The sequence below is a fragment of the Amblyomma americanum genome, chromosome 1 (assembly GCF_052857255.1).
Source record: "Amblyomma americanum isolate KBUSLIRL-KWMA chromosome 1, ASM5285725v1, whole genome shotgun sequence".
NCBI classification, from domain to species: domain Eukaryota; kingdom Metazoa; phylum Arthropoda; class Arachnida; order Ixodida; family Ixodidae; genus Amblyomma; species Amblyomma americanum.
In genome coordinates, this window is record NC_135497.1 from 262,553,208 (window position 1) to 262,567,124 (window position 13,917).

The 13,917-nt window shown below is 43.0% G+C and overlaps 1 protein-coding gene across 6 annotated transcripts in view; it reads right to left on the reverse strand.

The window, feature by feature from the left end:
* Positions 1 to 13,917, reverse strand: part of poe (E3 ubiquitin-protein ligase-like protein poe) — a 248,224-nt gene that overhangs the window by 17,137 nt on the left and 217,170 nt on the right. For all 6 annotated transcript variants that reach the window (XM_077649151.1, XM_077649150.1, XM_077649149.1 and 3 more), the window contains 4 exons: positions 12,354 to 12,647; positions 9,711 to 9,934; positions 3,592 to 3,741; positions 2,918 to 3,116 (listed from right to left, as the gene is read on the reverse strand). In XM_077649151.1, coding sequence (XP_077505277.1) covers positions 2,918 to 3,116; positions 3,592 to 3,741; positions 9,711 to 9,934; positions 12,354 to 12,647 — 867 coding nt within the window. The remainder of the gene's footprint in view (positions 1 to 2,917; positions 3,117 to 3,591; positions 3,742 to 9,710; positions 9,935 to 12,353; positions 12,648 to 13,917) is intronic.

The following is a 13,917-nucleotide window of genomic DNA, read 5'->3' on the forward strand; positions in this document are numbered from 1 at the left end:
TATTTGGGCTGTAAAAGGAGTATAAAACTTCGATCCGAGCTCGCTCTTGGCAAATTTTCGCGCAATAACGGGGCTTTTTCCGAGACATGCTATTATCGTTTCACTGCAGCGATCGCAGCCATCTTGGTCTCGTTTGGAAGAGCTGCTTTTCGTTTTAAATTTCGCGCAGTTCCTGCTCCTTTATGCTTATTGGATGAGGGAGAAAATGCCGCCAAAAAGCAGTCGCAACGCGCGATGCTATTCGCTAGTCGGTGCACGTGACTGAAAGCTGCTATCTGATTGGCTGAAGGGCCTCGTGTCGTCTGCTGGAAGCGTCTGTTGAGCCCAAGCGGTAGCCATTTTGTCAAGGTGTGTTCGCTGGTGCATCTCGCGACGATGTCAACGCCGGCGCCAAAGTTCAGCACGACTCACAGATATGGAAAAAAGAGGAAAAATTCGCTCATTAACAACCTCAAGAAGAGCGCCACGGTCACCTCGAGCACCGCGGACACCACAGGCACCGTGGGTATGCCTCCGCCAGCGGATCGGGAGGTGCCGACCGAGCTAGGCCTAACGGCGCCGCCGGTCGCGGAAGCCTCATCGGGCAGCGGCCGTGTTCGTCGCGATACCAGAATGCTGCAACCTTCCGAGATAGAAGAAAGGGACAAAAAAGCCCAGGAGAAACTTCATGAGATGGCATCAGCGGCAGCAACAGAGCGAAAGGCAGCATTCTTCGGTGCAATGGGAGACGCCGCAACTGCCCCACCCGGCGACACCTTCTCCATCGTCAGCTTGCGCTTGGTGAACGAGAAAATCTTCAGCGCTCACTCAAAAAGCGCCATTTTAATAACTCTGGTCAGACAGACTACCTTCCAGGAGGTTATTAAGTGTCTGCTGATGCCAGTATATAAATAAATTTGAAGTACTTTGCCATAAACACCACTTCGTTTGTTTTTGCTGTTTTTCTCAAAATGGAAATTTTGGACTCGTAGCATGTCCCAAACTAGCATATCTCAGCAGCTATGGCAGATAGAACCATAATTCTTTTTTTAGCAAGTAGCCATATGTGTAGTCTACACAATGTTGGGAGTAGAATTTGTAATTAAGGTTCAGAAATTTTTTAATTTGCTCTAGTTTCTGATTGCAAGTTAGGCACTATTTGTACCTTGAGTTTCAATGTCTTTAAAAACTACTTATGATAGTAAAATAAAAAACTGTTTCCAACACTGTATTCATTTCTGTTTCTAGAACCCAACCAAGTGCAAGTTATAAACTTTCTAATGTGTTTTTTCTCTTAATTGTTCTTATTAGTGAGAAGGGTGTAATTAAGTGTATCTCAATAACTACTGATCCTATCATGAAACCAATGACATTTTTGGAATCAGCATGAAAAACTAGTCATGGGTGTGCAATTTGATTAAATTTGGTGCAGAAACAAAATTTTTTTCTTTAAGAGGAGCCTCCCCCCTTAAAGGGGCCCCTTGTATGTGTAGCGTGGGACGTTATGATGCCTAAATGTCCTAGGAGATTGCCGAAATCCTAATATTAATATTTTATTCTGCTCTAGAAATGCTTGTTTGGGCTGACAGTGTTGAAATGAGGCGGCCATTCTTGGCAGCGTAAATGAGGTGGCAGCCAGATTAGGCACCCAGTTCGAACTTCGGCCCTCTATACTCTGGAAATGGATTCAAAATGAGTCTTTGCATGGAAAAAAAAAACTGAAAAGAAGCACTAAACGCAAATGGCATGTTAACGCACGCAATCCCCATGAAGCAATGGCCGTTATGGACGAATAACACTATGCGCGACATTTCCCATTTCGCTTCTAACTAATATCATGGAGGCAAGTGCTGCTGCTCAAACTGACGATACTGAGAAGGCAGCAGAAAATAAAATAAAAGCAGGTCGACAGACCCTGGCCAGAAATGTGAAGAGAGAAACAACAGGAAGCGCAACAGGGTTCGACGCAGCTTTTTAAAGCTACCAACACATGAAGCATCAGGGAGCTCTCTGTGTTGTGTTAGTTGCCTAAAACCTGTAAGCAGAACGATGACACGATCAAAATATGCAGCTGTGGGCTGCCCTGGCAAGGCAACATTGTATTCAAGCTTCCGGTGCATGTGTGCAAGGCATGGTTCTGATCGGTAGCGCACAACCTCGGTACTGGGCGAGTGAAATGCACAAGTAAAATGCAATTTCGTCTCATCTTTATTTTGAATGTTCTAAGAATAACTTTATTAGGTTGGTTTATGGGGTTTAATGTCCCAAAGCGACTCAGGCTATGAGGGACGCCGTAGTGAAGGGCTCCGTAAATTTCGACCATCTGGGGTTCTTTAATAACGTGCACTGACATCGCACAGTACACAGGCCTCTAGAATTTCACCTCCATCGAAATTCGACCGCCGCGGCTGGGATCGAACCCGCGTCTTTCGGGCCAGCAGCCGAGCGTCATAACCATTGAGCAACCATGGCTGCCAATGCGAGCATTTTATTGACAACCTCAAACACCCACCTTTTCAGGGACCCTTTAATTACGCCAAGAAAAGTTGTTTTTTTGCAAAAATTCCTTCGAAATAGAAGGTTGTAGTCTCAGCTGTTTGAAATCCATCGATAGGACTGGAAAATGTGTTCTCTCCGAGCAATGAGGATGAAGAAAAAATTCACTATTCGGTAATCTGCGCGCAGTAAGTGGCTATCGTAAAAATACATTTTTTTCCACCTCAATGAGTTTGTGGGTAATTAAATTTACTGCTAGTTTTATATCGAATTACCCATTATATTGGATTCACACGTGTTTTTTTGCAAGTTTGACATATGTGGGTTCGGCTAATGAATATTCATATTTGTGCCGGTGAGCAAATACAGCTGAATTCAGTTTGCTCTAAGTGAATTGAACAACACTGTGTCCAGTTACAACCCTCATGCCCAGATGACTCACTTGTCCCTTCTCGTTGGTGTGCATGCCCAGCTCGCCCAGCTGTTTTTCACGCATGGCCATTGCCAGTCGCTTCTTCTCATCCCTGGTCTGCTTGCGGACCTCCTCAATCTTCTCAGCTACATTGGGATTCTCCTTTAAGGCTTCCATCAAATTTTCTGCCAGTGAGCCAACGTGCTCGTCACTCGACACCTGCTCCAACCTGCAGACCAAAGCCCAACAAAAAGAATCAAACAAGACAATCTTCGACCAACTAGGAGCTAGCATTAACAGTGCTATGCTGAGTCTTTCATAACCATTAGCCTTTTAAAGCACAACTTCCTTGCAAATTGCAGCCTGTTTTGATGCCCGAAAAATCTTAGCACTTGTTCCTACAGCGACCAATATGGTTATTTAACCAAATGAACAATTGTATGAAACCACATCAAAAGAATGTACGGTATAGGTTCATAAGTACCTCAAGTCTGGCTGCAATACAAATTATCAGAATTGAATTACTGAAAGGCAATAAAAAGTGATATACGAATAATAGTATGGCACTAACTTAATAGAACTGCATCATTATTACCTGGTTTCTAAATAAAAATAGTGTGGTAATTATAGATGACAAGCTTCCGATGCTTACTCGAAGCTTCTGAACGCATGAAGATAAATGTAGAGAATGCCACATTACACACCTGTGAATGATAGGAATGCACTCTGTGCTGACTAGGATCTGCGTCTTCTCGTGTCCTCGGCTTAGACCCGTCAAGATGCGAAGAACATACTTGAGCGCCGGCTTGGAGGTGAACTCCTTCCAGTTCTCCGAGGCTGACAGCAGTGAATTTCTGTGAGTGCAAGCATGGAAAAACAAACCATGGTGTGGCACAAGACGAAAGAGCTTGATAATGTGCATATCAATGCAAGGTACCTTCAATACTGCACTAACCTCAGGCATAAGATTCTTACGAGAAATGAAGAAAGAAAGAAAAAGGCTGCACACAAGAAAAAACTGTTTGGACATATGGCAGGCCTCTAGAGTAGAGGTGAGCAAATATTTTTTTGGTTGAGAAACGAATACAAATAAAAACTGGGTATGAACTGAACAGCATATTTTCCAATCAGTTTCACATATTAGCACAGGTAGCTTAAACTAAGAACGAAATGCTTTTCACAAAAAAAAAAGGCATGAGAAGAAACAGATCTATTGCACACAAATTTTTTGCGATTTATTATACCAACAAGGCTTATCTGGCAATAAATGAGGAATGAAAAGAGGGAACCATGTAGTAGCAAAAGAGTAGAACCTTGCTATAGTGAACTCTGATATAGTAACAACTCTGAAATAGTAAAGGGAAACTGCCATCCTATTTCACACAATCGGTTACAATAAAGAGCATCTGGCCATGGTGATGCACTTCCCGCGAAATGATGACACTGCGGCCCGCACACAGTCAAGGACATCTCAGAGCAACAGATACGTAATGACGTAATCGCAAGGCCAACATTCGGAACCAAATGGATACCAAAAATGATATAACAGAGCTATCTTGAGATAGATTAACCACCAGGCTCATGAGCTGCGAGGAGAAGCCAACTTTTCGAGCATCTGGGGGTGGCGGGCCATGATGCACACCACAGCGCACACGAGAAAAAAAAAAAAAGTAAGGTAGCTATGAACGTAGAAAGTAGTCAACGAAGGCCACTGAGAAAGGAATGACAGTAAAGGTGCGGTCAGGAGCAGGGAAGGGAAGAAAAGGGTGAATTTCCGCAGCACTGGGCAGCGCGAAGCACGAGTGACAAGAAGTAGAGGTGCGGCAGAACTGCATTGGTGGTTTTGCCGTGCTAGATTGTACCGCACACGTTTCTTGACTATTGCCTTTTAAATGACACTGAGGCTGTGGAAGACAACATTGTGTTCATGCTAAGCTTTGGTATCGTAGCTGCGTTGTATTCATGTGAGTGCGGCACTTCCATGAGACAGACGAAATCGTGATACATAAAAATAACTAAAAATAAATAATTATCACATAACGGGGCAATAAGAGCAAAATGGAAGGCATTTCTGAGAGTTTATTTTATACACCAATGCTATGTGTTTAGTAAGTAGACAATTATCAGACAGCATCATCAGAGCCATACTATCACCAACAACTGATATAGTACACACACTAATATACAGTCGAAACTGAATATATCAAACTCTATTAGACTGAGTTATCCGTTATATCGAATAATTTCTCAGCACCTTAAAGCTACAATGTAAACTTTTAGGAAAATGTATAGTTACAACGTACAAAATTTAACTGTCACAGCCGACAGACCGAACTTCAGGCAACACCAGTTGACTCGAGAAGCTGGTTTTCCCTAAACACCTCCGGGGGTTAGCTTCCCTGCATGAACCTGTGGGTGCCATGGTGCTGCGTAGTGTGCGCAGATCAATGATGACGTGGATTTTAGCCAGCCAACCAGAACATGCGTTTTTAGTGCGTAGAGCCAGTTATGCCTGCGTTGTCACGCAGTTCGCATGTATGATGCGTTGTGCTGCCATCTCTCAGTCCACGCGATGATAGCTTCGGAACGGCAGAACCTCACCTTTTCCATGAAACTGGAAATTATCAAGAGAGTTGAACGAGGTGAGAAGATATCTGAAGTCACCGCAGTGTGCCAGATTCCGAGAAACACACTGAGCACGATTTTGGAGGACAAGGCTGACGCTGGGGCTGAAGCGGTGAAGAGACCTGGTGGAAAGCTCTGCGAAGCTTGCAGAATGCGCTTTCGGTTCCGGTGACCTACAGGTCCAATCGAAGAGTGTGGATGACCTGCAAACTTTCTGTTAAGTGGACGAAGTCTTGGAACGATGACCTGGTAGGCCACGATTGCAACATCTGCCTCATTGTAGACAACAGCTGTGCTTACCGCTGCACTGCTAGTTTCAGCAACATTGCACTTAGCTTCCTGCTGCCAAATGCTACATTGGTGCTTCAACCCTGGAACAGGTTGGTTATAGGAAACGTCCAATTGAACGGCTTCTGCTGAACTAGAGGTCTGAAAGAGACCTAAGAATCGACCTCTTAAACGCTGTGGAATGATGTTGAAAGAGAGACTATACAGAACTTCTTCTGACACTTGGGTCTTTACTCTCCTCGAAAAAACGGAACAAACTTTTTGTCGCGTGAGCTCGACGAAGCTGTCGTGGGTCTTGATTTTTGAAACCAGTTGTCCGAATTCCTTGGTGCTATTTGTGATGGGGCAGCCGTAAGCAACTGTCTCCGTGGGCAACGATGCTGAGACTGCGGAAGAGCTCGCGGACGAAGACGACATTGCCAATGTCACGGATAACCAGGATACCACCGACGCGAATTGTGATGAGGACCTGTGAGAACCTGTGCCCATGTGCTTCGATGTGCTCCGTGCACTCAGCACTGAGTGCCGCTATTGTGTGTTGACAGAAGGCTGTGGTCTCAGCTGTTCGTAGTCCGTCAATAACAATGAAAAATGTATTCTCTCCAAGGCAATGAAATTGAAGAAAAAAAAAATTCACTACTATTTCACTCGGTAACCTGCGAGCAGTAGGTGGCTATCATAGAAAAACTTTTTTCCATCTCTGTGTTTGTATGCTGTTAAATTTACTGCTACTTTTATATAGAATTACACATTATTTTGAACTTGTAGGTTTTTTTTTGCGAGTTCAATATATGCAGGTTCGGCTGTAGTAAAGACTTTTGCTGGTTCCAGTGACTTTACTATAGAGGGGTTCTACGTAATAAATTATACCTTGTAAAACAATAACTTGGGCATTTTTCTATGCTAATATTAATGCGTTCAGTGAAAAAAAAAAAAATCTCACTGGATGCTGTCCTGAAGCATACTGCATAGCATTTGCCATGTAATCACTGTTGTTACTCAGCACCAATTGTAAGGTTGCTACATATTTTCTTACTGGTGGTGTAACACCAGAGGTAGGGGCATAGCACAGCCCGCTGCTGGCAAAACACAAAAATACAGCTCACAAAATGCATAAGAGCAGCAGCTTGGGCTCAAATGCGAGTGGGACAATCTCTTCCATGCTCCTTTGCGACGCATGAAAATGGTGCGCTGGATGCTGAACGCCACAGTGAATGCAGCTTTCTTGATGAAATGTGGATCGCTTAGCTCTTGCAAGTCTGTTTCACTACACTGCAAGCCTAAAAATGCTGTCATAAACCGAAGGCCCGAAAACGAAACTACGTTGCACGAGGCAGCACACAGACCGTGCTGATTAAAATCAGTTGAGTGCTCTGACTGAGAGACTTTGATGGTGTCATATAAGCATTTCTGTCACTTATGACTTAGCGTACGCAGTCTGTACATATGCTCATATTGACGCAAAATATGCAGGACGACAGCGAGTGGTTGCCACGAAACTACCACAGCAGCACGTGCGTACTGCAGCTTAGCTCGCTCTGCAAGCCTTGTTTCTGTGTGCGCCGCACGTCTTTCGTAGTGTTTGAAAACGATAAAAAAAACAGGTGCCCATTCACTTTCTAGACAGAATAGTTTTCCTCAGCTTCACATTTCTAGAACATGACGCTACATATTAGCTCCAGTTAACCACACAACGTTTGCTTGAAAGGTTTACTCTGGTGATGACATCAGTAACGGCTTTTGCTCAACTTATGGGCCTCTCAACAAGATTGTGAACTTTCAGGGATCAATCAATGGCACATGCTTGTGATAACCTAGGCCAAACAGTAATGCTCTATGCAACACAAGAGCTCACAAACTTGAACAAAAGGCTGCTTTAACAACCATCATAAACGCTCTTGCCAGTCGCATTGTGGGTGATAGCTGAACCTTGTTAAAGGGACAAAGAGGTCTTGATGTCACAAGTTGGTCTTAGAAAAAAAAATTTTATTAATGAAGTCGCAATTATGAAATTTTCAGGGAACATGTATTTTTGCATGCTGATTCTAAATATGGAATTTAATTTAATGTACAACAGGTCCTTGTTGACTTGATGCAATATGTTATGTAACTTTTTGTGGAGAGCTTTAGTGAAATTTTGCTGCAGGGAACTTGCTAGCATGTATGCCGTCCGCTTGTCTTGACAAGAAGCTATGCAATAAGGATAATATTATCCTGCGTATCACAGAAGTTAAGTTACAGGGTTTTGAACTTCGTACTTCACAAACAGGAAGAAAAATTTGTCTTCCTGTTTCTGAAGGGACAACTTCAAAATTCTATAACTCAACTTCTATGACAGGCAGGATGATAATTTTAGCTTTATTGCATAGCTTAATGTCAAGAGAAACCAATGGCATGCATTCTAGCAAGTTCCCTGCAACAGGATTTCTTGAAAGCTCTCCACAAAAAGTTACATAACACACTGCATAAGTGCTCCAGAAATTGTTGCACATGAAATTAAATTCCATATTTGGAATCAGCATACAAAAATACATGTTCCCCGAAGATTTCATAATTGTGGCTTCATTAATAAAAGTTTTTCTAAGACCCTCTTCCCCCCTTAAATTTACTTTTCCCAGCAAAAATGATTCTTTTGCAGCCAGACAAACATCAACACAGCCAGGAAGAACCACATGAAAGATTTTTTACTAAGAACAAAACTTGGATAGAGTTGTTCTCAGTGTTCCTTTAACCGGTGCAACTAGTGTGCGATGTTGTAACTAGTGAGCCTGTTTGGAAACGCCACTATGCTTAACTATGAGTTCAGATGAACAGGAAATTTCATAATTTTTGGTAGGAAAATAGTAGTAAAAGCATGGTACAAATCGAATCAAACAGCAAATACTATTAGCGAACTACGTTAAGTTTTGAATATCTAATACCTATACATCCAACAAATGCTCTTTTCAAACTACATGTATAACACAGTGTAACCCTCATTTTTCTTCAGTGCAAGGAAACAAAGAAAACTTTTTGAAGCGCAGGTTTTCAAGAGGGTAGTGTACTTCCGTTTATGACACTGAGAAGCTTTAGAGGTCAAACCATAGAGCAAAGTCACGTAGGCCATGGTGGCACATATTTGCCAAACCAAGATGGTGGGCCACCCCCCAAATCTCTCGAAGGTCAAGGTCAAAGGTTGAAGAGCTGGGACAATTTGCGATGCTGTATGACAGTGACGTCATATAAAAAGAATTTGAGAAAACAAGCACATCAATCATGGAGATAGATACTCTGCTTGACAACGGGGGCGGAGCCGCCGTCTGTGACGTCAATGAAGAGCTGTGTATATATACCAACGGCGAGCGGTGGGGGTAGAGACCGGTTTTGCGATGGAGGAGGAAGAACATCCTGCCGTGATAGCGCGCCGGAAAGCGAAGCTTCAGTGTTTCAATGAGGCTAATGCCGTGCCGAAGAGACAAAAGAACATGCGACACACGCCGAGAAATGACGGACAAGTGCTACTGCGAAGAAACTACAGAAAGTACTTCAGGCGGTACGTCTAACCAGCGACTCAGAGTCTCAGGTTTCTTTCCCTTCTCAGCAGGTTTAACCAAAGCTAAACCACAGCCAATTTTTTTTGTGATGTGTTCTTGTAGGGTCTTTTTCTCAACAGTATGTGTAAGAGTGAGACCTCACAATGTGGGAAAAATGTTCCACGACGATAACACCGTATTTACTAACGTAATTTGCGCACTCTTTCTCGAAATTAAAGCTTCAAAGAGAGGGTGTGCAAAATGCGCGAAAATTTTGCGAACACGCCCAAAAAGGTCACAACGTGCAATATATACTGTATATTGCTGCCTATATGTCGACCTCCCAACTCCCAACTCACGCATGCCCTCCCCGGAGACAGAAAAGCATTGGTGCTCACTTGGCTGGTGGTGCATACACCAACAGGTACTGAATGGCACCCTCAACGATGCCCCGAGTGATGAGCAGGTCCTTGAGCCTGTTACCATTGTCGTTCCGCTCAATGCCAGCACTCAGGTTGCAGAAGCATTCCAGCTGAACATCATCCTCTGGTGTGTGCTCCAAATCAAACCGAATGAAATTCAGCTGTCGCCTGAAGTGGTTGATGAGGACATCCATCTTGGCCTGGCAAGAGAAGCACCACCATAAACGAATTGAACGTTCAAAGCAGCAGTTCACTAAAAATAAATATGTGACATTCTAGGTTAGATAATTTTGAGTTTAAGCTTTAGAACGGGTTAAGATACAACTGATCCAGTTTTTTGTAGCAATGCACCTCCTACGTGGCCCTTTCTTCCGGCATTTTAGGAAAGCTCGCGAAATATGAAAAAAACAAAACAAAACAAACACGTGACTGCGCTCATGAGCTACCATAATCGAGCGCTCCCAAACGTGTTTTGAAGGAACGAAACATGTGCACTGAACATGCCTAAGCGAGCAGCTGCCACTCAGTTCGACGAGCTGCAAAATGATAAAAAAAAAAAGGAGGCTACCTTGAAATAAGTGACTGCACTGCTTTCCCTCCCTTTGTTTTGTATGCGCAATGTCTTAATAAGAGCCCCATCTGAATTGGCTGTCGGTGGCATGCCTACCACTTATCCCAAATCGTGCCACATGCTTTCCAAGTTCACGAAGAATGTGCTCACGCGCTTTCAAGACTATGCTGACAGAGGCGACAAGCACCCACTTCTAGACAGTGAGTGCGCAGGCTTTGTTCATTCAGAACGTGCTTGGCAGCATTACAATACAGTAGCAAAGGAACGCAATCACGTGGTTTTCATATTTTGCGGGCTTTCTTTAAATGCTCGAAAAAGGACCACGTAGAAGGTACGCACGCTTGTATAAAAAAACATCGTTCTTTTTCGTAACCCCATCTACAACTTAATGAAATGTATGTGACCCTAAATAGAACATTAAAAATTTTGCATAATATATTTTAGCCAATTAACTAATCAAGTGAAATTAAAAAAATAGCCTGAGGAGCGCCACACGACAGGAAAAATATCTTTGGTTTCACCCAGCTACGGTGCACTACTTTTTAAAAAATCCTTGGTTCAAGTTACCTGAAACGCCCTGTATGTGGAATTGGCCATTCTCTATTTTACATTCATATACCCCTGGGAGTCCTCATACCATTCCTGGTGCAGTGGTAAAGTGATGCATCGCTGCTCTGCAATGGCGGGTGCTGCTACTGGTGGGGCTAGTGAGATCCAGGTTGTTCTTCCCGACCATTCTCTCATGGCCAATCATTAATTTAACAGCCACCTGCCGTGTTGGACAGTTTGCTCACAATCCAGTGGGAAGGTCATAACGATGTCACAAGGTCACATGACCTAGGTGGACTGCCGGCCCCCTAGGTTGCTCGTCTGGGGATTTTTCGCTCACGGCCAACGACGCTGACTTTTCTGTGACACGGGGCCCTCAACATTATCGCGTAAAATGAAAACAATATGTCACTTAATGGAAAATATAAGAGTGAGACTACTGACTGTTCATCTTATAACATTTGATTAAACTTCAAATGCAGTTTTCTCAGTTTCATATTTTGGTTGGTTTTCTCAACCTTACACAGCTCTTTGACGACTTCTTGTTTCATAAAAACAATCTTGGTACCATTTTCTTCAGAGACAACTGAAGCATGTGATGACACTTTTTTTGTATAGGACATGTGTAAATAGTAATTTGCAATCAGTTTAATGAATTGCAGTGTCAAATACTGGCCCCTTTTATTCTTGACAACTTTTCAGGATGACATGTCTCGAGAAAAAAAAAGTTATTGGATATGTGAACTCTCTGGTTATCAATTCATGTAATTAAAAGCAACAAAACTCAATGTGAAATTTCATTAAAGATGTGTAAGGAATTACCTAATTACACACGACTCCAAGATAACTTCTGATCTCAGATCAGCAGCTCAAATTTAACTGCATATTTGAAATCCACAGAAAAAAAAAAAACATTTGTGTGTAACGCTTCATGAGATTCTGGCCATAAATAAAAAAGTTAGTTTTAAGGTTAAGGCTTTAGTTTAGTTCAATTTTTACCTTATTAAAAGAGAGAGGGTAACTTTGTCTATGTTTTTAAAATAGCAGTTGGGAGGGAAGCAGTGCACCTAACTGTCTCATAGCAGCTCAAAGAGGCACAAACACAAGGTGCTCAACTTGCAAGGTTATTTATTTACAGGTGCAAGAGAGAGACAAAGGAGCGAGCCAGAATGAGCGAGGATCATTAATAAATCATTAAAGTAGCAACACATTCACATCTGATCACTTGTGATTTCTGAACTCTAGTAAAAGTGGCGCATAACTATGCCTCACCAGCAACACATATATGTCACCAAGCAAGAATATTAATAGGTTTGTGGTTTAACACAATACATAGTCAATAATTTAGCTGCACTTGAATTTTATCCCATGGTACAGCTGATGTGTGGCAGATTGTTTGTGTTGGGTCTTTGTGTACTGAACCTGCCCTAGCAAACAGGAGATGAGGTGGCCGACAGTTAGGTATTTTATGCACCTTAGATTAGACTAAAGGGCCTTACCTCATCGGTGAGGGTCAAGAAGGGCACGACACGCATGAGCAGCTGCAGAAGGCGGGGGCTGGGCCGACCAGTGCCCACCTGGTCCAGCAGGAAGGTAATGTCGTCCTTAGTGACCCCCTCAGGGAGTTGCGGAGGCACATGGGCAGCCCCCTCAGCTAGCACTGCTTCCAGAGTTGCCAGCAGTTGCTCTGCTAGCGCAGCTTCTTGTGCCCCCAGCAACAGCCGCAATGCCCCCAACAGACATGCCACGGCTCGCAGTGACGGTTCTAGAAGATGCAACCGATTGCTCCGGACCTAGAAAAGACAGCCACATACCTTGCTGGAATACGGAGCTTGTGGGGCACATACAAAACCTCAAGAATTCATAATTAGTTCGTTTGGTATTCCAGTCAATTAGTTTACTGCAGTTGCAAAAACCCAAATCCAAATTATACCACACAATCCGAGCACCCAATGCAGCTCTGGACACTGAATTCACTCCTGACCAGTAAGACTCCTGGTGCAGGCAGCAGCTCTACGCTCCATCAACCAAAGAGGCCAAAAATGCCCCTAAGCTGACAATGTCGACTAACAGCTGGCCTGTGTACATTGCAGCTGACCGTTCTGACTGCCTTGTTTCTCCACTTGCTCCGTGAGCTGCAGGAAAAGTGCACTTGAACATGCATGTCTTTTTCCCCCCTTATTTCATATCCAGTTGAAGCTCAAAATTACTACAGCAAAAAGAGAGTACATAATTTTGTAGAGACATTAACGACAAATTCTAAGTTGCCGTATAGTGATTGATTACTGCATCGTAATGACAAAAAAAAGCAACTAAAAATCGAGCCTTAATAAGAAAAGGCCCCCAAAAATCAGCCCCCGCAGCTGTTTTCTTAAGAAAACAGCAATGACGCCAGCTTTATTGATTTTTTTCTGATGTCGATCTCTGAGGGTAACCACACCATCATCTACATACAGGTAGCGATTGCAATGTTAACAGTCTCTGTGATTTCATGACCATCATGAGATTGAATCACACAGCACAAGACATACCATTTTTAGCCCTAAATTCCTCAGCAATGATTAAGGGGGGAAGCGGCTTTGAAATACCAAATAGTGACCAAAAAACAGTTTTTGATGACTGTTTTATATCCCTCGCTTTTTTTAAGCTGTCCCGAAGTTTCATTGCTGAAATCAACCAGAAAGTACTCCAAAAAATTGTTTCCTGAACTGCGGCAGCTGTTCATTGAAGGGAAACGCTCGAACAATGGGCGCTTTTCTCCATTACGGTTTTCTGCCTAGATAATCACACCTTGTGAAGCAGATTTCTTCACCACAGTTTTATATATTTTGACCACGTCTGTTTTGTTGCACTCCTAGGACCATCGTGAAGGTCAATACATTTTAGTTTTTCAAACTTGCAAATTTTAAATTTCTTGTACGAAATTTTCTTCTCACTCTAGGCATGTCAACAGACACTGCATGAAAAAAATTCCAAAACCAAAATTTGCGCTTTGTGAAAAAAAAAAAAAAAAACAAACTTGAGCGCGATCAATTGGATTGATGCTAAGGAAGTGCAACAGCA